The sequence below is a fragment of the Mauremys reevesii genome, linkage group 5 (genome assembly GCF_016161935.1).
Source record: "Mauremys reevesii isolate NIE-2019 linkage group 5, ASM1616193v1, whole genome shotgun sequence".
Taxonomy (NCBI): Eukaryota; Metazoa; Chordata; order Testudines; family Geoemydidae; genus Mauremys; species Mauremys reevesii.
In genome coordinates, this window is record NC_052627.1 from 114,540,153 (window position 1) to 114,562,068 (window position 21,916).

The window sequence follows — 21,916 nt, forward strand, 5'->3', positions numbered from 1 at the left end:
ATCGGGGCCCGAGTCTTGCAAATACTTACACGCTTGCTTAACTTTACAAATGTGAGTAGTCCTATTGAAGTCCCTGAAAATATTCATAAGCATAAAACTAAGCACTCATATATGTGTTTGGCTGGGTTTCCTGGTAGGGCCTCAGTCCTACAAACTGCTGCTCTTTCTTGTTCTGGGTTTAGGATGGAATTCCATATGAAATTGAAGTGATTTAAGTATATTAATAATCCCAGCTCTAAACTTGTATTTCTCGTTTAGAAGTTCCTAGAGGCCTTAATCAGAAAACAGGGACCTATCATGCTAGGTACTGTACACACAATAACAAAAAAGACAGACCATGACCAAAGAATCTGTGATCCAAGTAAGAGTTTACAATCTAAGCAACTAACCTTTTGCTTCCCTAACTTCTAACCGTTTAAATTATTGATTCCCCAGAGTGCCACAAAACATAATTTTAAGCAAACACATCTTTGGTTTTATGCCCACAGTTTTCAGATTTAAAGTTTTCACCTAATTAGGGAGGGGTAACTCTGGAATTAAGGCAGTTCCCTTGGGCCAGTGAGCAAATTTTGGGGGGGGGAAATGATTTGTTGAATTCCTGACTTTCTAATTTGCATCCTTAATATATCATTATCAGTTTTCTAATCTCGCCCACTAATTAAGTAGTACAGAGCTGTTGAAGAATTGACACTTTTGATGTTAATTACGTGATTATTAAGTTAGGATTAGAGCTGGCAGGTACTTGTTTCCCCTCTCCCTCATCCCCCAGTTTCTTAGTACTCTTCAACGTGAAGAAGAGAATAGCAACAATATGAAAAATGTAGCATTGAAATGTATCAGCTTTTGTTATAGTATCATTTTAAAACAGAAAGGCATGGCTTCTATTCGTGTATTATGCAAAATTATGAAAATAAATACCTCCTATCAATCTACTGGTATTCTATATAAAGGATGCTGGCAGGTATGATATTCTCCCTTTCCAGTCAATCTGGGTAATTTCTGATTCTGTATAAATGTCTAATTTTATAAAATCCTACTAAACTCTTTGTCAAATACTGAGGGGCCTGCAAAGAGATGTAATTGAGACAATCATAGAATATCAGGGCTGGAAGGGACCTCAGGAGGTCATCTAGTTCAACCCCTTGCTCAAAGCAGGACTAATCCCCAGACAGTTTTTTGCCCCAGATCCCTAAATGGCCCCCTCAAGGATTGAACTTGCAACCCTGGGTTTAGCCGGCCAGTGCGCAAACCACTGAGCTATGCCTCCCCCGATGCATTCTGTTAATTTAAAAAAAGCATTTACTTTGATTTTAAATATGTTGCTTCTCCATTTTATTGAATGTGCCCTTGTTCTTGTATTATGAGGATAAACAGGAGCATCTGAATAACCTGTATAATCATTTTGTATACGTCTATTATGTTTCTTCTCTAAATTATGTGTGTTAATCCTTTTAACTCTCCTCATTTTGGAAGTCTTTTTTGATACTTCTAATCACTTTAGTTGCCCTTTTTTCTGGAACCTTTCTCTTTCTTTTACTATTCTTGAGATATGAGAAAAACTGAATACAGTATTGAGGGTGCAGGCATACCATCAATTTATATAGTAGTAGTATGTTTTCGGTATGATTCTCTGTCCCTTTCATAACTTACCCCAACATTTTGTACATTGCTGAAGATTAAGCACTTGTTTCCATTGAACTGTCTACCAGGATGCTTGAGTCTTTTTCCTGCCTAATTGATAACATTTAATTTAGGCAATGTGTCTGTCTGGGTCAAATTATTTAATGCGCTATGCATTTCTTTGAATTTTTCTACAACAAATGCTACCTACCATAATACTGGTTCCTTGGATTTTGGGGAAGGAAAGTCCCCCCTCAAAAGGAAAGTCCTCCCCCCATCCCTCCCAAAGTAACACCAAACGTACAACAAAACCCAACCTAAAGCCTTATTTGAAACAGGGAATAAAGTTCCCTCTGCTACAACTTGACACATTAAAGTTTAAACATAAAATAGGGATATGGATAGAGTTTTAAAGAGATTCTGGTTACAAAGAAGAATAGGTTACTCAAAATGCATTTGTTTTTTGCAAAGTAGTAACACTGAAAGAGAAGGTATTCCCAGTGGAGAAAGATGGAAATCAGAATATCTTAAAGTTGTTTTTAAGTGGAGAGATGCTTTGTTGCTGATGGGCCATGGAAGAATGAGGAATCCAGGCTGTAAGTATCAATGTTGAATTATATAGTCTTTCCGTTTTTGAAAGGAAAAACATAAGATAGCAGGCTCCTCATGAAGGGGCAAAGGTTGACTTTTTACTTGGGTGGATTAAGGAGTCAGTAACTTGGAGCAGCTGCTGTGTGTCATTAATACCTTTTTGGTGGTGACTGAAACTGTGAACAGGTAGAGGAGAATGGAAAAGTCCACCAAAGTGTAATTCAGAAATATATGCAGAGCTGCTTATTGTAGATAACTCCAGATGAAATACAGTTAGAATTTGCAAAACATTAAAGGTACTGACCACTTTCAGCTGACTCATTACATATATTTTACATATTTCTGTCAACTCTACAGACTTAAATTTGTAGTTGAAGTGATTTAGAAGCAGTAATTTCTGAGTAGTAATGACTTCGACTTATTGTGAGGAGGGAGAATTTATATACATTATGGTTCTTTTAAGAATGTTACTTTAAAACACGCTTACAGTATCTCAAGCTCTGTATGCCTTGATAGTATGGTATAAACATATTGGCACTTGTCTGGGATGGCCTACGTAACTCCCTTGTGACTCTAGCACTTCCATACGCCTGCCAATAAAATTTTAGAGCACGTCTATTTAGCTTAACAAAGAGAAGATTGAGATGACTTGATTAGTCTATAACTGTCTGCTTGGGGAACAAATATTTGATAATGGACTCTTCAGTGTAGCAGAGAAAGGTAGAACATTATCCGATGGCTGGAAGTTGAAGCTAGACAATTTGAGACTGGAAATAAGTCATACATTTTTAACAGTGAGAGTAATTAACTGTGGAACAATTTACCAAGGTCCTGATGGATTCTCCATCACTGACAATTTTTAAATCAGGATTGGATGTTTTTCTAAAAGATAAACTCTTGGAATTATTTTGGAGAGATTCTGCAGCCTGTATTATATAAGTGGTCAGATTAGATGATCACAATGGCCTTGGAATCCTCTGCATCTGTGTAGTATATTTTCCCTAACTTCATCTGTATATGCTGTGTTTAAGGGTATAATAACCTTATGGAGATGTCAAGAGAACTTGTGTTTTCTGGGTAATTTCTTTCTCTTGATCTAGGGGATAGTCCTGCAAGGTGCTAAGCACTCTGCCCCAATCCAACAAATACTTAAGCACATGCTTAACTTCGAGAATACAAGTAGTCCCCTTGGATCAAGCTCTTGTGTTGAGGGATCTTGCATCAACAAGTCATGCAATTTCTCAGTATCTCTATTAATTTGCTGTTAGGGAATCTGTTTGCTTTTCAAACGTTTTTCAAATAGTTGATTTCACAGTGGGTGGTAACAATAACATGAGGTTTCTTTATATAAATCAGTACTGATTTGAATGTAAACCTCAACATGCAACTGGCAGAGACTCAGCAAACCTAAAATATAGTCTGTTTTCAATAGAACAAACTTTCTCTCCCATCTCCCACCTCCCCCTGTCAGGAATGGTTAAAGTCTTTCTGGAGAGCACCTGCAGAAATAAGTTTGTGTATAAATTAGGAATGGGAGAAATGGTACTGGCTGAATACTAAATAAAAATCAGAGTAGTTAACTTTCTATTGATTTAGCAAAAAATGTGCCTTGACAGGGAATTTGTCAGTGAATGATGTGCATACATGATTGATTAAGGCTTCTGGAGCTTGGAATCAATGAGTCATCTGTATACGTGTCTGCAATATACAGGAAAGCTAGTAACTGCTTAAAACAAAAACAGTCCTGGCATTCCTCAGAATTGCAAAAGGCAGTGAAAGTACACAATACCTTGGAGAACATGGGAATTGGCTACAAAGACTAGTCTGGACCCTCCGTCCCACTTACGATAACTTTTATGTGGTAGCTTGCAAATAGCTTTTGACCAGTTAATGCAACAGTCTCTCCTAAAGGATGTTGACTGATAAGCTTCCTCCCCATTAATGATAGGGACATCCTGGGGCCTGGAGAAAGCCAGAGAATGGAGTGAAGGAGATTGTTTTTGTGCATATTCCCTTGTACACAGCAGAAATACTTACCTGCCATGGCCATTGTGTTCCACCACTCAGCAGGGTTTGAGGGGACTAGTAGGCAAAGGGGGGATTCAGAAAGTGTAACACTTTGTTTGGGGAGTTTGAAAAGATTTTGAGGATGTTATGGCTTTAGGGTTTAAGAATTAGGTACATCAATGGTGATTAGCCAGGATGGGCAGGGATGGTGTCCCTAGCCTCTGTTTGCCAGAAGCTGGGAATAAGCAACGGGACGGATCACTTGATGATTATCTGTTCTGTTATTTTCGCCTCTGGGACCAGACCTGAGAGTGTAGATGTGAGTGGCTTAATATATATGGAGAATAGCGTCTCCAAAGTTAGTTGCAGACATTTTCAATTATAAAATTTAATATTAATTCCTCTGGTAACTCCTGTCCCAAAAGATATTTATGCTTTTCATTTGTGGAGTTAAGTATCTTTGACAACTATAGCATCTGGAGGTAATTTTATAGAGTAAAACGTTAAAATGTTTTTTTTGGGGGGGGGGGGGGGAATAAATTTCTAATGTTTCTTTGTATCCCTCTGTCTGCCGTACAAAATTCTCATTATACTACAAAAATTAAAACACGGGGAAGTTTTGATATTGGCTGATGCAAGGAGTGGCCTTCAAGACAACCCATTATTTGAAAACTGGATACAAATATTTTCCAGTGAAGCTGACTGAGAATACTTTCTTTCACTACTGCCAAAACAGCATCGGCTACTCCTCAAAAGTGAAATGAAATTCCAAGGTCTTGTTTTTTGTGGTGTGAAATCTGGTTTTCTGAGATTTCTGGTAACTGACCCAAATCAGTACTATTATTTTAAGGTTGTAATCTAATAATTAATCATTTGGCCATTAATGTAATGATCAAAGGTGTAAAGTTCCAGTGGTTTGAAGTTGGAAAAATCAAATTGGATGTGACACAGCTTTTATCCATGAGGGTAATTAACTGGTGGAACTTCCTACATTGATCATTACTTGGAATCTTTAAACTGAGTTTGTGTGTCTTTCTTAGAAAGATGCTCTATTTCAACTGTAATTCAGTACTATTCACTTATGTAATAATGGAGGAATAATTCCCTCCATTTCTGGAATTATTGAAATTGTGTGTTGTGTAGGAGATCAAACTGGTTCATAGTTGTCTCTTCTAGCTTTAAAATCTATGAATGTATGAGGGGAATGCCAGATTTATGATCTTAACTATTCAAGCGCTTGGGTTTCTTAAATTCTGTAATAAATTTTAAGTAAAAATTATCCATTGTTTTTAAATAAAGATTTTGTTTTATGGGCTATATTAATGACTTATCCCGACCCTAGAATATAGAGATCAAGAGTTTGGTGAGGGATATGTCTGCAAAAAGAATCTTGTGCAGAAAAAAAAGGCATAGCTGTTTTTAGAATTATAGTTGTGTGTGTGAATTATTTTAAATGACTTAAATGTTCATTGTACAATAATAGCTACACTGGAAAGAAATGCAAATTTTTTTTGTAATGCCTTTAGAATCTTGCTTTTTTTGATAACTTTTAAAATATGTAGCCTATATGATATCACCGCTTTCATTTTTCCACCTACACACTTTTTTTTACTGCGCTCTTCATGATTTATCCTCATTTTGTGGGGCTGCAGAACTTGCTCCCTTTGGAGCTTAATGCGATTTGATGATTTGAAGTTGTGGTGTGACTAAGACAATTAACATAACTACAAAGACACTACTGCTCCTGGAGAAAGCGGGACTGAGTTTCTAGACTCTTAACAGCCCTGTCAGTGTGCCCCTACATGATACTGAAAATGGAATGTCTGACAACATTCATCATGAAAATACTTTATTCACAGTATTAAAAAAATATATATATATTCCAGGCTTAATTTGCTCAACAAATTGAAATGCTGCTTGAAAGGTTACATTAACTGTGCCTTTTATAGTATTAAAAGGCTTTATATTAAATTTTATTTACTAGTATGGTTAGTATTGTCTGTTAAGCTGCTTTCCTTATGCTTTGACCTGGGTTCTGAGACTCAGTGCCATGGGTTTAGTGTAAACTGTAGCCCATAGAACTAGCTTTCGCATTTTATTTTACTTAGCAGTAATGCAAGAAACCAACAGGCCTGTTTCCTGTAAGACATTGGCTTAAACAAGTTAGCATAAGGCTTGAGACCTGTGAACTTCAGCATAGATAGATGTCCCAACTGTTGCCCCAAGGTTTTGGAGAACTGGGAATAGAGTGTTTAAGGAGGAGGTTTGTATGTAAAGATACCAGGCAACAGCAGGAACGTTAAACTGATATCAGGTTTGGATATTTTAGGACAAAATTGTTGGCAGATGCCTAACCACAAATTTGCATTGGCAATTAATTGACATCTATGGTCATAAGGTAAAGCCATTAATATGGTAACCTATAAGATAAAGGCACCCCAACATTATTAGAGTGAGGAAGTTAGATGTGGAGATGGGAGGCTGGGTGCCTGCATGAATATTCATGACAGTAATCTTTAGGCCCTATAATAGACCAGGCCACTATGTAGAGAGAGTTGATCAGGTAGGTCGATCTGGATCTGGATCATTGGACTTGATTGGCATGTCAGGGACAGAGCGAGTCTTTTCTCTATCACTACCATATCAAAGGAAGCATGTGAGTATATAGGTATATGAGCATATGCCGAGAAAGATATCAAAGATATCACTAATTCTGTATTACTGCTATTTATTTATTTGGTTTGGAGCTTTCTTGTATTTTCTAATTGTGCTTTGCTTTGCCCTCAATGTGAGTGTTGCTGTACACGATGGGGTTTCCCACCAAATTTTGAACTTGTTAATTTTAATTCTGTTGTATCTGATTCTGGGACTAGAACCCTGCTACCCCCAGCTCTTTAAATTGGTGTTCATCGGCAATCAGGAATAATTATTAACCACTAAAGAATCAGACTACAAAATGTATCCTACACGTGCTGCAGTTACACCTTCCAGCTGCAGTGTGGACATACCCTACCCTCCAGTTGCAGTGTAGACATACCCTAAGATCATGTAACATGGAAGCTGAATTTGTGGAATTAAAATATGATATTGCACCTTTATATATCACCTTGATATTGCAATGAGATCTGCTTTGTTAGACCTCTGTGCCTGCACAGAGCTCAGTTGGAACCAATAAGTCTTGAACCCACCCATGCAAAAAAAGTCTACCCTCATGAATGAGCAGCTACTGAGTTCAAGGCTAGAGCAAGCTGAAGAACAGCAGTAATGTTTTGCAAAAATAGGTTGTGACCATCTCCAGTCAGGGTCTGCGTCAATGTGCATGCTTTCCTTATACTATAAAGCATGTGTGTGAACATAATGCTCAAGATCTGCTTTTAAATACTTCATTCCTATATAGGCGCAATGCAGAACAGTAGAGAACTTTTTGGAACCTGTGGAATGTGAGTAGGAGTATTTCTCCAGGGAGGCTGAAACTGGCTCTTCTGAATGCTTAATAGTACAATCTGATGACACTTAAAAGCTATTAGAACACTAATTTTTGTTACAGAATGTACAGATCACTCTTCAAAAAGTGCATTGATAATAGTCTAAATCTGCACCAGAGAGAACCATTTTAAATCATACTTCTAGCAATCTTGCCCTCCCAAGGGACAATATGTCAAACTCCTTACTTTTACTTATATTTTGTAGCTACGTTTTCCGCAGCACCTGTTTGTAAAGTAAATCTTTTATTTTGTTATATGTTTTTATCTGCATCTAGAATCTGGATGGGAGTTTAAAAGTAGCTTATTTCATTGCTCAAATCATCCCAATTAAAGAACCACAGGCTGTTACTGGATAGAGTGCAATGCAGCATCACTTTGTAATTCTCTCTCTTTTTTTTTCTCCTGAGTGGTGCTACTTCCATCCTAAACAAGCACACACTATTTTTGTTTTTGAATTCTCAACATGTGGGATGAGAGAGGTTGCCATCTCAGCTCAATATTATTATGAGGGGTAGCTAATAGTGACCCTATACTTAAGGCTATGATTTTGGCATGGGTATTTTTGTAAAGTCACAGATTGGACATGGATAATAAACAATAAATTGTGGATTTATTGAAGCCAGAGTCCCAACGCCGCGGGGCTGAATTATTGGAATTTGCAGGAAGTCATGGAGGTCTTGTAAAATCACAGAATCTGTGACTGACTCATAGTCTTACCCATAGTCTGCCTAGCTCTTTCCATTATCAAATATTCTTGTTACCTTTTCTTTGAGAAGCTCTCAGCCCTCCATTGTTTGCAGCAGGCCTTTGATGTTTGGCAAAGGGAACTCCCTCAGGAAACAAAAGTTCCTTTTCATGTCCGATTAAATTCCATTCAGCTTTTGCTGACTGAGGAAAGTGTTAAACAAATTCCCATTTCCTTCTCTTGCTTATATTCTTCAGGAAAATTCTGTCTGTCTGCCATAACTGAACATATAACATTCTAAGCTGCGTTGATGCTGTCCTTAAAGCAACAGCAGCAGATGCTGTACTAGTAACAGTTGGAAGCTGTTGGTGGTGGTGGAGGAGGAAGAACATAAGAACAGCCGTACTGGGTCTGATCAATGGTCCATCTAGTCCAGCATCCTGTCTTCAGCAGTGACCAAAACCAGAGAATCAGAGGGAACAAACAGAACAGGGCAATTTATCGAGTGATCCATCCCTGTCTTTCCCTCCTGTCTTCTGGCAGAGAGAGGTTTAGGTTGCCCTGAGCATGGGGTTGCATCCCTGATGCTCTTGGCTAATAGCCATTGGTGGATCTATCCTACATGAACATCTTTTTTGGATTCAGTTATATTTTTGGCCATCACAACATCTCAAGGCAATGCGTTCCACAGATTAATTGTGCATTGTGTGAGAAAGTACTTGCTCTTATTTGTATTTTATCTGGTGACTCCTGGTTTTTGTATTGAGTCAGAGGGCAAAAAACACTTTTCTGTTCACTTTTTCCACACCATTCATGACTTTATAGACCTCTATCATATCCACCTTGGTCAGCTTAGAAAATAGATGACTAGCTCTAATCCTTTTAGTCTCTCCTTGTTTGGAGCCATTCCATACCTTTGACCATCTTGGTTGCACTTCTCTGAATCTTTTCCAGTTCCACTATATCCTTTTTGACAAGGGTTGACCAGAACTGGACACAGTATTCCAGGTGTGGGCACACCATGGATTTATATAGTGACATGATGCTATTTTTTTCTTATTTTCTTTCCCTTTCTTAATAGCTCTTAACATTGTTAGCCTTTTTCGATCGCTGCTGAACAGTGAGCTGAAGTTTTCAGAGAACTAGGCATGGTGACTACAAGATTTCTTTCTGATGTGAGTTAACAGGAACACATTATGACTTAATGCTTCCTGTACAACTCTTATTTGACCCCCTTGCTTGTGAGTTTTATCAGGGCAAATGCCAGATTTGTGGCAAGCATCTTTGTACATGATGCAAAAACACTCATATTTACATTTTTTCTAGCTATGTATTAAATAGACTGGAAGCTAGTTACTATTGGCCAAGTGTGAACTTAACTTGCATATTTACACATATAGCTGCAGTTGATTTCTTGGCTCTCCTTGACTATGAGAAGGTGTTTCTGAAGTATCTGCTGTGATGTTAAAATGTGAATCTAGTACAGAATTTTTCATATTTTGCCATCTAAAATTTTTCCAAACACTGATTTCTTCCTCCTTCTACAAGTCCTTGTCACTGTCTCCTCTGAGCCCACATACGATGCTTGTAGTCGTGATCATGAAAATTGGGTATGCCAAGCAGGTTTCCCTCATACACTTAGTGTGGGTGTCACCTAATGCATTAAGATCTTTTGTTCAATAGTATTTTCCATGCAGTGTTAACATTCACTTGTAAAACCTATAATTTCTTTTAAAGTTACATATACTGCAAATGAATATTTTACCTCCCTTATTGCTTCCTGTTTGAGAAGCTTCTTTAGTGCACAAGTTGGTGCTCATGTCATCTAATAATTTATTGAAGTTTCCAGTCCAAAAGGACTTCAGATCCTTGACCTGTGTTTGTGTAATACACTGGCTTGGTATGTGTGAAAGCATGACTCCCTCTAGCCCCACTGACTGTACAGCTGATCACTTTCTCACAGCCAAACAAGAAGTTCTTTAGCTCAAATGGTAAAGGCTCATGATTTTTGATTTTTGAAGGTTGTGGGTTTGACACCCCTCCTACACCTAGAAACCCCTTCGCCCCATATGTAGGCTGCTATAGTTGGTAAGTAGGTACCCAGTAAACATGCTTATTTCTCCTTCCTTTGTGCTTTGTACTGCATTATCTCTCTATGTATGTTAAATAACTTTAATTTAAAAAATGACCTGGAAAGCTTTTTTCTTTTCCTGGGGAGAAAGCGTTGTCTAGTGGTTAGAACAGGGATAGGAGGCAGTTGTTGTGGTTATTATTTCTGACTGCCACTGATTTATTATTGTGACTTTATGCACATCACTTAATCTCTACCTGTTTCCTTACCAGTAAAAGACGAATATTAATACCTAACCTTTCGTAAAGCACTTTAAAATTCACAAATGGAAGGGACCAACCTGCTACAGTAGAGGGCAACATATAAATACCTGTAATATAAAATGCAACATGCATTAAAGAAAAACAATGGTAGTATGTTCTGAAGTATGTGTTAATATGTCTGTGTAATATACTTTCTGCTGTTCAGCTTTAAATTGATGTATGTGACTAGAGTCAACTTAGTTACTGTAACTGACTTACACTTCCATCTTGCCCTACAATGGGAATGGGCGAATCTGGAATTCCGCTGCCATTGACTTGCACTGTGAAATTAGACAGGATAATATATATATGTAATATAGTATAACCTATAATCATAGGTATTTCTTGCCCTTTTTAGTTTTGGTGAACCTAGGAAATCTTTTACATCTTAGACTCTTGCATCAGAAAGGCTTGCCCCTTCCAGATGTATATGCTCTTTTTTGAATATTTATATAGTTTAATCTTGTGACCGCTGTAATACTTTGGTCTAATTGTGGTTGTTGGGTATAGTGTGAAGGTGTTCAGTGGTCTGTGCTATATAGGAAATCTCACATCATGATCTGGTCGTCCTGTCTGGCCTTAAACTCTGACTCTGTTAATGCTGAAGAGGATTATCTTGCTGTCTCCCGAAGATGGTGTTCATACACAGTGCTTAATCAAAGTTTTCTCTCCATATTTTTTACGTAGATGTTATGCAGTAAAAACATCACAAGCTCAATCTGACTAGGAGACACATAGCAGACTTCTGGCTTCTGTAAATTAGCAAATAAATGAACAAATATGGGGGGGTGGAGGAGAGGATGTACTGCATCATAATTAGGCTTGGAAGGATTAGATTTTTATTTGTAAATGTTGGTAAATGTCCGTTTCACCCAACACCCACAAACCCATGAAAAAATATTTCTATTGATCATAATTGAAATTGACCGATAGGCAAAATAATGCTGCTTGAGAATTTAATAGTTTGATTTAAGGTTATTTACTCTGCTTGTTTTGACAAATGATGTTGACAATTTGTGTTTTAATGGCTATAAAGCTTGAACTTTTTAATCTGTCTCTATTCTCATTAAATAATTATTGTCTTTGCCCCATAATTTCCTGTGATTATGAAAATTTAAATAAACTTCTGAAAAAAATGCTTAAAAATAAACATAGATAATATCTACCAAAATTATAACAAATCAGATTCTGCCAAGCCTAATCATAATGTGCTTTTAATTTTCGCAAATGTAGTTTAATTATCCTTAGTATTTACTAGTAAATGCAGTGTAGTCATGTTTTTAATACCTAAGATTTTACTACCGTATTCTCTCTTAAATTTTGCAGATAAGTGGAATGGGATGGCTGGGGGATAGATGCTGTAAAAATAAGTGCCTGCTTCTACTAAAGTTAAGGATAACTTTCACAGAATTTATTGTAACATATTTGAGTGCCACTCTGCGTTAGTCTTATTAAGACAGGTTATAGTTAATGGATATTTAACAAATATATTTTTACGTAGTTGTAAATGTAATTTATGTCTTTATTTTTTTCAAGCAAATACCATATGTGAAGTACTGTATAAAATTCTAAAAACCAAATAAGGATAATGGTCTGGTAGCTTTGCTCTACTTATTCTATTATATAAAAAACTATATTTACATTTAGCTTGTATTTTGAAAGTCTTTTATGAGAATTTATATAAATGTGTTTACCTTTTGACAGAAATTGGTCTAATAGCCGTATCTCAATAATAGCTTAAAATCTGATTTCAGTTAGTTTGTTGAAACTTGGAAGAGTTTAAAAAAAATTGTACACAATTCCTGATATTGTGAAATATACCACCTCTTATAGGTTTCATTATGGGGGGTTTTCAATAGCCGTTCACAATGCATTTCTGATTAAATAACTCTGAATCCTCCTTCTGAAGCATATTTGATGTGACAGCTTTAACCTTTAAATGAAACACTTAAATGCCTACAGTAAATACTTCAGCAGCCATCCAGGGATCAAAATATCTTTTAGTAACATGAGGGCATAAAAGCAGCAGAGTGGAAAATCTGCATCTGCTCACTCCCATGCACTTCAGAAATCATTTGTATTTGCCTCAACTTCGACACACTTCTTTAGCACACAAATGATGTGAAAAACTAGTAGCCCGTATTTTGGACCCATTTCTTTAGACCCTTCAGGGTGTTTGTTTCCTCTTGGTTTGTGCAATATTTGAAGAGAACACTTTGTTTTCTGAGTAAGTCTTTTGATGTTTGTATTCAGCTTAGGGGAGTTCAAGAAATAAAACTGGCTTCTAAATGGGAGCAAAATATTGTAAGTAAATGTTTACTTAGTATAATGTGGATTTACCATATGACAAATTACGTGACGGATGCTGTCCTTCTATAGACCAAAAGGGTAAAGATGACCTGACACCTTTCTGTAGCAGCCTGCAGAAAAATGGTCATCATTCAGTTTAGTGACTGCCATTTATTGTGTTCCATTGCAATGGCGAGCTAAGAAAAGCAAAAAGGTGCTTCACAAAAAATCTTGTGCCTGAGATAACTTTATTGCACTTTATAGTTAATTTATTATAGCAACTGTTATGCATCGAAAATCATCTGACAATAACATTACATTTCAAAAGGAATTCTCTAGCTACGGTATTTATATGGCCCTCATCCCAATAGCATCTGAACACCACATAATCTTTAATATATTTATCTCAGAAGAGAGAAGTGGCTGGGAAGCTGAGGCACAGAGAAATTAAGTGATTTGTTCAAATTCATAGAGAGGGAGTCCATGGCAGAGCTGGGAATTGCACCTGGAACTCTCAAATCAAACCAGGATCTCTCACTTTCCAGGCTACTGCCCTATCTACTGAAAACTGTCCTTTCTCTCTGCTTTATCTTGTAGGTGGGTTACAAGCAACACCTGCCCAGTTGTCTTCACTTGCATCCTGTCACATGAATGATCATCCCTCAGGCCAATGCTGTTACGTAGAGCAGTAACTGATAGATGTCTCTACTGATACCAAACAGCCAGAAGAATCTGTATTAATTATCAGAAAAGATGCATGAAATTTTATGCATGGAGCATTCATTTTTTCTGGAAAATTTTTATATTCAAGATGGAGTAGAATTTGGCATTTAAAAAAATTCAATGTTTTTAGTGAGGCTGGAAACTAAAAGCTTTTACTGACAGCATTCCCATTGTAACACTTTAGTGTGGGAGTAATACACATCAAGAGATTTTCTAATGAAATGCATGTTAAGGAACAAGGATGATAGATTACAAACTGTCACTGAACCATTTTAAGATTGGCATAGTTGCTCTTGTGTGGTGTTTGTCCTCCCAATGTTTGAAAAGTTGTTGTTTCCATCATCCATTCTAGTTCTCAAATGTTTCTTGGTGCTTTTAACTTCAGTGGTTGACCTAAATTGGCAACCACCCAACTTGAATCTTTTAGACTTTATCCCTTCATTCAATCTTTTGTGTCAGGCCTGCCAGTAGACAAAGGAAACATACTGTTTCTTCTTTCAAATCTCAATAAGGCTAATGTTCTGCTGGTCTTTCTTGCTAATATTTTAAGCCTTGCTCAGTTAGTCTCTCCAGAACATGCCAGATGTGGGCTTTTCACCTCTGTTCTACCACTACAGAACACAGCCTAAGGATGTATCTTAATTGTTTATTATACCCACCATCGTTCCCATCTATTGATGTTTATAGAACATACGTGGAAATGAGATATATTGCGATATTTTTGTATGAAGAGAGGTTCAGAGTGGCCTATTGGGTTAGAACAGGATGCTGAAAATCAGATCTGAACTGTAGTCCTGTCTTTGCATCTGGCCCATCGCATGGTTTTTGACACATCACTTTCGGTGCCTCATTTTGTGTTGTGTTTAAAAACAAAAAAATCACTTAACTTTTTGTAAAGTGTATTGAGATAATCTGAACAGTGCTCAGACTTAGTGCTACCAAACCAGTTATAGTGGTTTTCCCTTTAGAGACTTTCCAATTTTGCTTTAGATAACTAAGTAACACTGCTACAGTATTTTCACTTTATCCAAGAAGTGTAATGAGGGATAGAAAAATGTTGGGGATGGGGACCAGGACCAGTATGGCTGCAAATTATGATTAAACTAAAGCTGTCTTTATTTTAAAAATAAAAATCAGAAAGAGAGGCGTAATCTTTACCCATGTTTTATGACTGAGATAGGTAGAGTGAGGTAAATTCCAGTTTCTTTAAACATTATGCGGTTTGTTTTCAGTAATTTCTTTGTTTGTAAGTTGAGCCCATGAGTGGAGTGCAGCAGCTGAGCATTGCCATCTGGAAAGTCATCCACTTCAGTGTTCAGCTCTCTAGGTTATATCTAAAATAAAGAATACTTTATCAGTTAATTTAAGTGGGATAATATTTACTTGTTTTGCACTAATATATGAATCGTTATCTGAAAAGATAAAGAACTGGATGATGATAGTGATTGATGATTATGTACACCATCTAGCTAGATGACATACTATAAAATATTAGACTTCTACCAAGTAAAGGTTGGTAGACAAAACTGTGACATGGTGGAGGTCTCAGAGTACTTATTTCATGGTGTGCTCATGTTAAAATATAGCCAGTTAAATGAAACAATTGACTTCCTGCCAGATCTTAATTGGAAAGAGTACCAGTGAGATTTAGAGGTTCTGAAATGCTGTTTTGGTGTGATTTTTTTTATTTAGCTAATTTGCAATTTTGTGTGTTGTCCTCATATCTCCCCCTTCTTTGAAAATAACTAACATGACACAGTGCCTCGTTTAGATGGCATGCTTGCTGAAGCCCTCCATTATTGCCATCCATGTTAGACAGAGGCTGAGGTCAGTTTCTTTGAGAGGATACCAGTATGTTTCTCTAAATCTCTTCCTATGATTATGAAACACTTACTAACCCTGTCTTCTCATTCTGCTTATGCCTTAAATATGAAGCTTACCCAGTATAGTGCAGTGCCTGCTGACCTTGTAAGATTGTGTGGTGCAGGTGAGGTTTTGGAATCAGCTTTGGAACTTGCAGCTCACATGTGGCTACGGTAGAACTGGTTGGGAATCTTTTGACAAAACAGTTTTTCGGCAGAAATTAAACTTTTAGCAGGAGTGTATCATGGAGTAATAGTTGGTATCTGCTACAGACCACAAATCATGCTAAGGAACAGTATGACCATCTTCTTATGCACCTATGTATAACGTGTAGGGGGGAAACGCTGTGTAATCATGGGGGATTTCAGTCTGAGTGACATTTTGCTGGAGATCTGTTGCTGCCAATACTAAAAAAAAACCTTGGAATTTCTAAATTCTATACATGGCAGTTTCCTAACTTAAAAAGTGTTGCAGCCAACCCAAGTGGCTTCTTTCTGTTAGGGCAAGGTCTAATAAAGAGGAATGATCACAGAACTAAAAATTAATGTTGGATTTAGATTCACTTACTCAGCAGACAGTCTAACAAATTTATTACGTCAAAACATTCAGCAAGTGGACAGTGCAATGGACAATACAGCTTAAACCTCTCTTTGTTACACAAACTTATTTATAAGTCTTTTGTTATCTTTTCTTATACATACGTATTAGTGTCTCATTTCCATGTTAACTTTCCTTCCCTGTCAGTACTGATTTAACGTTAGTTCAAACTGGCATTACCTAGCTTTTTAGTTACTTTTATCTTTTCTTTTTCTCACAACCATGATGACTCTACAATTTCTTATATATGCACAGTTGTTCTTATGCACATGCTCTTTAATGTTATCAAAAGAGACTCTTCAAATTCTCAGACTTCTATCAGTGCTAAATATGCCTTCCCTCCCAACACTTCCCACCACGAAGCCATAGGATCCTTGCTGTTTTCAGCAAAACCTGTATTTCATGTACATCTCTTCTTTCCCAACCAATGCAAATTTAACTTCAATTTAATTTAAATTCAAATCAATGCATTTAACACTGCTATTAGTATGACTTGCACAATTACAAACCCATTGATGATATCCATATCCACATATGTTCCCTCAATATTGTATGCTAACTCCCACCATGGGGCATCTCCCAGTATATTTATGTCACTTTGAATATTTCGACTTTCCTATCTTAAGGTTAGTGAATGTTCTGGATGTCTGCTCATTAAGGACTGCACATTTAAATGCAGTGGTGGGACAACTCTGCTTAGCTGTACCACAGAGTCTAGGGCAGCACCAGCTTCAGCTGATACATTGTGTTTTCATGCTGGGGAACTGAAAAAATTTTACCTTATCCGCTATTCCAGTAACCTTTATTGGAACTAAACGGAACAGTGGCCAGTCATAACAACATGTTTGTGTCCCATATTAGAAGTATCCGACCCACAAGGTTATCCAATATTTGGCTTCTCCAGCCTTTGCAGGACCTTGTTCCCCATTGCCTCAGCCATATTATGCAATTTCAGGTTTCTTCATCCTAGGTGAACCTAGGTGCTGGAATGGACTCTGCAGTACATCACGACATAACCAGATGTACCACACCTCTTGGAACAACATGAGGAATCTGGGGCTTTCCCAACTCCCCTAGCCCATCCTTAACAGTATCTCAGGATGAGGGACATATTCCTTTAACCATGATAGGTTTCAGTATATCTATGATCCAAACACTATACACTCTTAATGCCTCACGTGGTGCTGCTAGTACCGTAGGAATGATCCATGTTTTATCTAGCTTGCATCTTTTCTCAGCATAATAGACTCTTGAGTAGCGGCTAATCTGGCACCAATCTACTCCTTTTATTTTTGTCCATTATTCCAACATCTTATTTGTTATGAACCCCAGGCATTTTCCCACCTTGAATTTCCTTTAGTCCTATCTACAGTTCCTGTATTAAGAAATTGCCATGCCACAAACAGGTCATTGCCTTTGATATATTAGGATGGTTTGTGGTGTTCTCCCCCTCCCACCCACATTTAATTGCTAGCTGTTTCCACTTTCCTAATCAGATGTCCTGTTATACTAGTTTCCTGAACATCCTTTAAATCCTTCCCTATATACTCATTTTTTTGTTTAAGGTACAATCTTTTCTTATACATCTGTATTAGTGTCTCATTTTCATGTTAACATTCCTTTCCTGTCAGTACCGGTCTAGAGTTATTTCAAACCCATCTTTTCTAGCTTTCTAACGACTTTATCTGTTTTTAATTCACAGACGTGATTACGCTGCAATTTCTTACATGTGCAGTTTTACCTATGTTTACTCTGTTAAACGTTATCAGAACAGTTTTAAAACTCACATATAGCTAATAGTGTTAATAGATATAGCTAACAGTGTTATCATACTTATCCTTCTCCAAAGATTTGACTTGGTATCACACAACATTTTGCTTAAAAAAACAAGAATGATATAAAAATAACATGGCAAACATTAAATGGATTAAAATTTGGCTAGCAAATCTCAAAATGTAATTGTAAATGGGGAATCGTCATCGATTGGGTGTATTTCCAGTGAAGTCCTGCAGGGATCAGTTCTTGGCCCTACACTATTTCAGTTTTATCAATGGCTTGGAAGAAATTATAATCATTGATAAAATGTGCAGATGACACAAACTGGGACAGTGGTAAATAATGAAGAGAACAGCTCACTGATTCAGAGCAATCTGGATCATTTGGTAAACTGGGTGCAAGTGAACAATATGTGTTTTAATGCAGCTAAATGTAAATGTAGCCATCTAGGAACAAAGAATGTAGGTCATACTTATAGGATGGGGGACTCTATCCTGGGAAGCAGTGACTCTGAAAGAGATTGGGAAGTCATGGTGGATAATCAGCTGACGATGAGCTTCCCTGCATGATTCTGGCCAGAAAAGCTAATGCAATCTTGGGACGCATAAATGGGAATCTTAAGTAGAAGTAGAGGTTATTTTGAAACTGGTGCGACCACTGCTGGAATACTGTGTCCAGTTCTGGTGCACACAATTCAAGAACGGTGTTGATAAATCGGAGAGGATTCAGAGAAGATCCACAAGGGTTAGAAAATTTGTCTTAGGCTTGTTCTACAATGCCACTTAAATCAATGTAAGTTAAGTTGCTTGGAGGTGAAAAAATCACACACCCTTGAGTGACGTAGCTTATGTCGACCTAACACGGTTTCTGCACCATGCTATATTGGTGGGAGACGCTTTCCCACCAACTTACCTTCCGCCTCTCGTGGAGGTGGACTACTGAAGTCAACGGGAGCGCGCTCTTCCATCTTCACCAGACCTGCTAAATCAACGCTGCTGCATCGATCGCAGCGGCACTGATTTAGCTTGCAGTATAGACAAGCCCTTAGATTGAGGTCCTGGAGTCTGTGTATTTAGCTTAACAAAAAATGTTAGGTTACTTGATTACAATCTATAAGTATCTACATGGGGAACAAATATTTGATAATGGGCTCTTCAATCTAGCAAAGAAAGGTACAACACAATCCAGCTAGTTGGAGCTAGACAAATTCGGGCTGGAAATAAGATGTAAATTTTTAACAGTGAGGGCAATTAACCATTGGCACAGTTTACGAAGCGTTTTGGTGGATTCTTCATCGCTGACGATTTTAAATTCAAGATAAACTGTTTTTTCTAAAAGATATGCTCTAGGAATTATTTTGGGGAAGCTCTGTGTCCTGTGAGCACAATGGTCCCTTCTGGCCTTGGAATCTGTGAATGAATTTCACAAAACTTTCAACAGGAAGGCTGCTTAGGTCAGATGGAGAGAGAGCCCCCAGAATAGCCAATAGTCTAGCGGTTAGGGCACTCACCTGGGTTATGGGAGACAACCCAGGTTCAAGTCCCTGATACAAGTTAGGCAAAGCAAGGATTTGAACCTTGATGTCCCACATCCCAGGTGAGTACCCTAACCACTGGGCTATTGGCTGTCTCTTTCATTTGTCATGACAAATGTTGAATGGTCTGTTTCATCCCAATGAGTAACGAAGTTTTTTTGGAAACTCTTCCCCGCCAGTTCTAGGCTACAGTTCTGGGCTGGCTAGGTAAGGTGCTTTACTTCCTGTGAAGTGGTAATTTTTCCAACTCTTTCTCCCCTCCCCACCCTAATCTCTCTCACTCACATCCATATTGAGCGTCTAAATTTTGACACTTGATATTTGAAATCAAATTAGTGAGAATTTTTAAGATGCATCCTCACAGAGCTTTCGCAGTTCTGCCAAGCTTCAACTTTTCCAAGAAACTAGAAGGCAGTAGCTCATCATTCACAAGATAAATCAGGTCATGGAATTCCTAATAAACACAAAATGAGTTAAGATCATGCAAAAATCTGATTACCTTGTTTTTAGCTGGGTACATGGACAGCATTGTTGTTTTTCTTTTTAGGAATGAAAGCTAAAAATCACTCTGATCTGGTAAACGTGGAAAAGAATGGGGAGGCAAACAGAAATGTGGGACAGGATACAAAACAATGAGTTGTTTAAGAAAGAGACATTGATACTGGTGTTTCATTTACTCCGAGAATTAAAAAACTGACCTTTCAGATGCACTGAATGTGTTTTTGAAGAGTAGCTTCTCATTCCTCTGATTCAAAACTCTGAAAGGCCCCGTTTCTGCCCAAAAGAAAAATTCCCTAAGAGCTAAGGGACTCTTGTTTTTTGGGGGGTTTGAACAGTGACAAGATTACTAATACAGACAAGCCATAGTATTGTTAAATACAAATACAGATACTTATCACATATAATGAAAACTTTTCTGATTGACAGTTTTATCCTATATAAGTAGTTGAGATAGTGTTAACAATATGTGTTAATATTTGTAAAGGATGCCAAATAACACTTAAGTTTTCTGAGACACATCTTGGTTAACATAACTGAATTTCATATTATCTTAAAGGATTTTTTTAAATGGAAATGTTGCATCGTGAGTCGCATTCCAGTGAAAATTATGGTTTGAGTAATTACAGCTATAAATGCAATAACTTGCTAGAACTGCATTGCTGTTTCTATAAAACATCATGCTCTACATTTAGGTGTGCTCCTTAAATTCTCCAGCCAAATGCACTGAGGACTCACAAAAATCACTGAGTATTGTTAATAAATCAGTTTTGTTCTTGGGTTGCTTTGTAGAAGCCATGAAAGAAGAACCTGAAGTACTCTTTGAGGATCAGCTTGAAAAGGCCAAAGCTGGAGAACCAAAGGCCCAGACAGAGGTAATTTTATATGTTGTCACTACTTTTTTTTTATACTCTTTAGAGGCCATTTATTGACTATAAATAGATAATATAAAACGTTTGTTAGCTGTATCTGAAATCATATCTGTAGAGAGCACTGCAAACAGCTTTGAACATCTCTGAACACTGGCGAAACTTCATCCAGCATTGTTGTGGTTTCAATTCAGAAAACGTTACTACATACTTCCAACTCTTGTGGAGTTATTATCTCTTCTAAAAATGGTTCAGTTGAACCACATCCTTTGTTAGAATTTTAAACTGTTCAAAGTGAGATAATGCCAAATAGCTTCTTGGCCTGGAAGAATGATCCTTATTTGGGAAGGATATCAGATTTCCCAGGTTCCAGTCCAGTACCAGCCTTTGGGGTAGATGTGAAAGTTAATTATAGATTGTAAGCATCTTGGGGCAGGGAATGTCATTTGTTTTTTGTCCAGTATCTAATACAATGAGATAAGAGGGAAGTGTCCATATAGTGACTACTGGATACTGTTTTGATTTCAATTTGTTACCATTGGAACAAAATGCAAACCTCATTCAGCACTAAGGCTCCTAGGCGCTACAACAATACAAATAATGAATAATACTAGAGGAATGCTATAAACACAGTAACTCTGAGTTGTTTCAAGGTTTGCAAATGACTCAACAGCACCAACCTTGAGCCATTTGAAAATGTACAAAGTATGTTTCCTGATGGATTAGTAACGGCATTATATACATGGGTTGAGATCTTTCTGTAACTTTCCTCATCTATGCTGAATAAATGCATTTTAAAAAAACCCTTTAGTTACTGAAACTAGCTACCATTTGGCTGCTCAGTGGCCTATGAGAATTGAGTCAGTCTTAGTTCTGTCTCTGAAGATATTTGTTAGCAGTTTTACAGTGTTTCTATACTAAAAAATTGCATCAGTTTCATTAGATCAGGTTAAAATTCTAACTAAACCGGTACAAACACCTAATGGAGTTGCGCGTAAACTAGTTT

The 21,916-nt window shown here is 37.3% G+C and overlaps 1 protein-coding gene across 6 annotated transcripts in view; it reads left to right on the forward strand.

The window, feature by feature from the left end:
* Positions 1 to 21,916, forward strand: part of WFS1 (wolframin ER transmembrane glycoprotein) — a 44,760-nt gene that overhangs the window by 6,936 nt on the left and 15,908 nt on the right. For 5 of the 6 annotated variants that reach the window (XM_039542103.1, XM_039542104.1, XM_039542102.1 and 2 more), the window contains one exon: positions 20,834 to 20,916. In XM_039542103.1, coding sequence (XP_039398037.1) covers positions 20,834 to 20,916 — 83 coding nt within the window. Of the gene's footprint in view, positions 1 to 2,152; positions 2,217 to 20,833; positions 20,917 to 21,916 lie in introns of those variants that run through there. The other variant, XM_039542106.1, reaches the window with a different exon arrangement.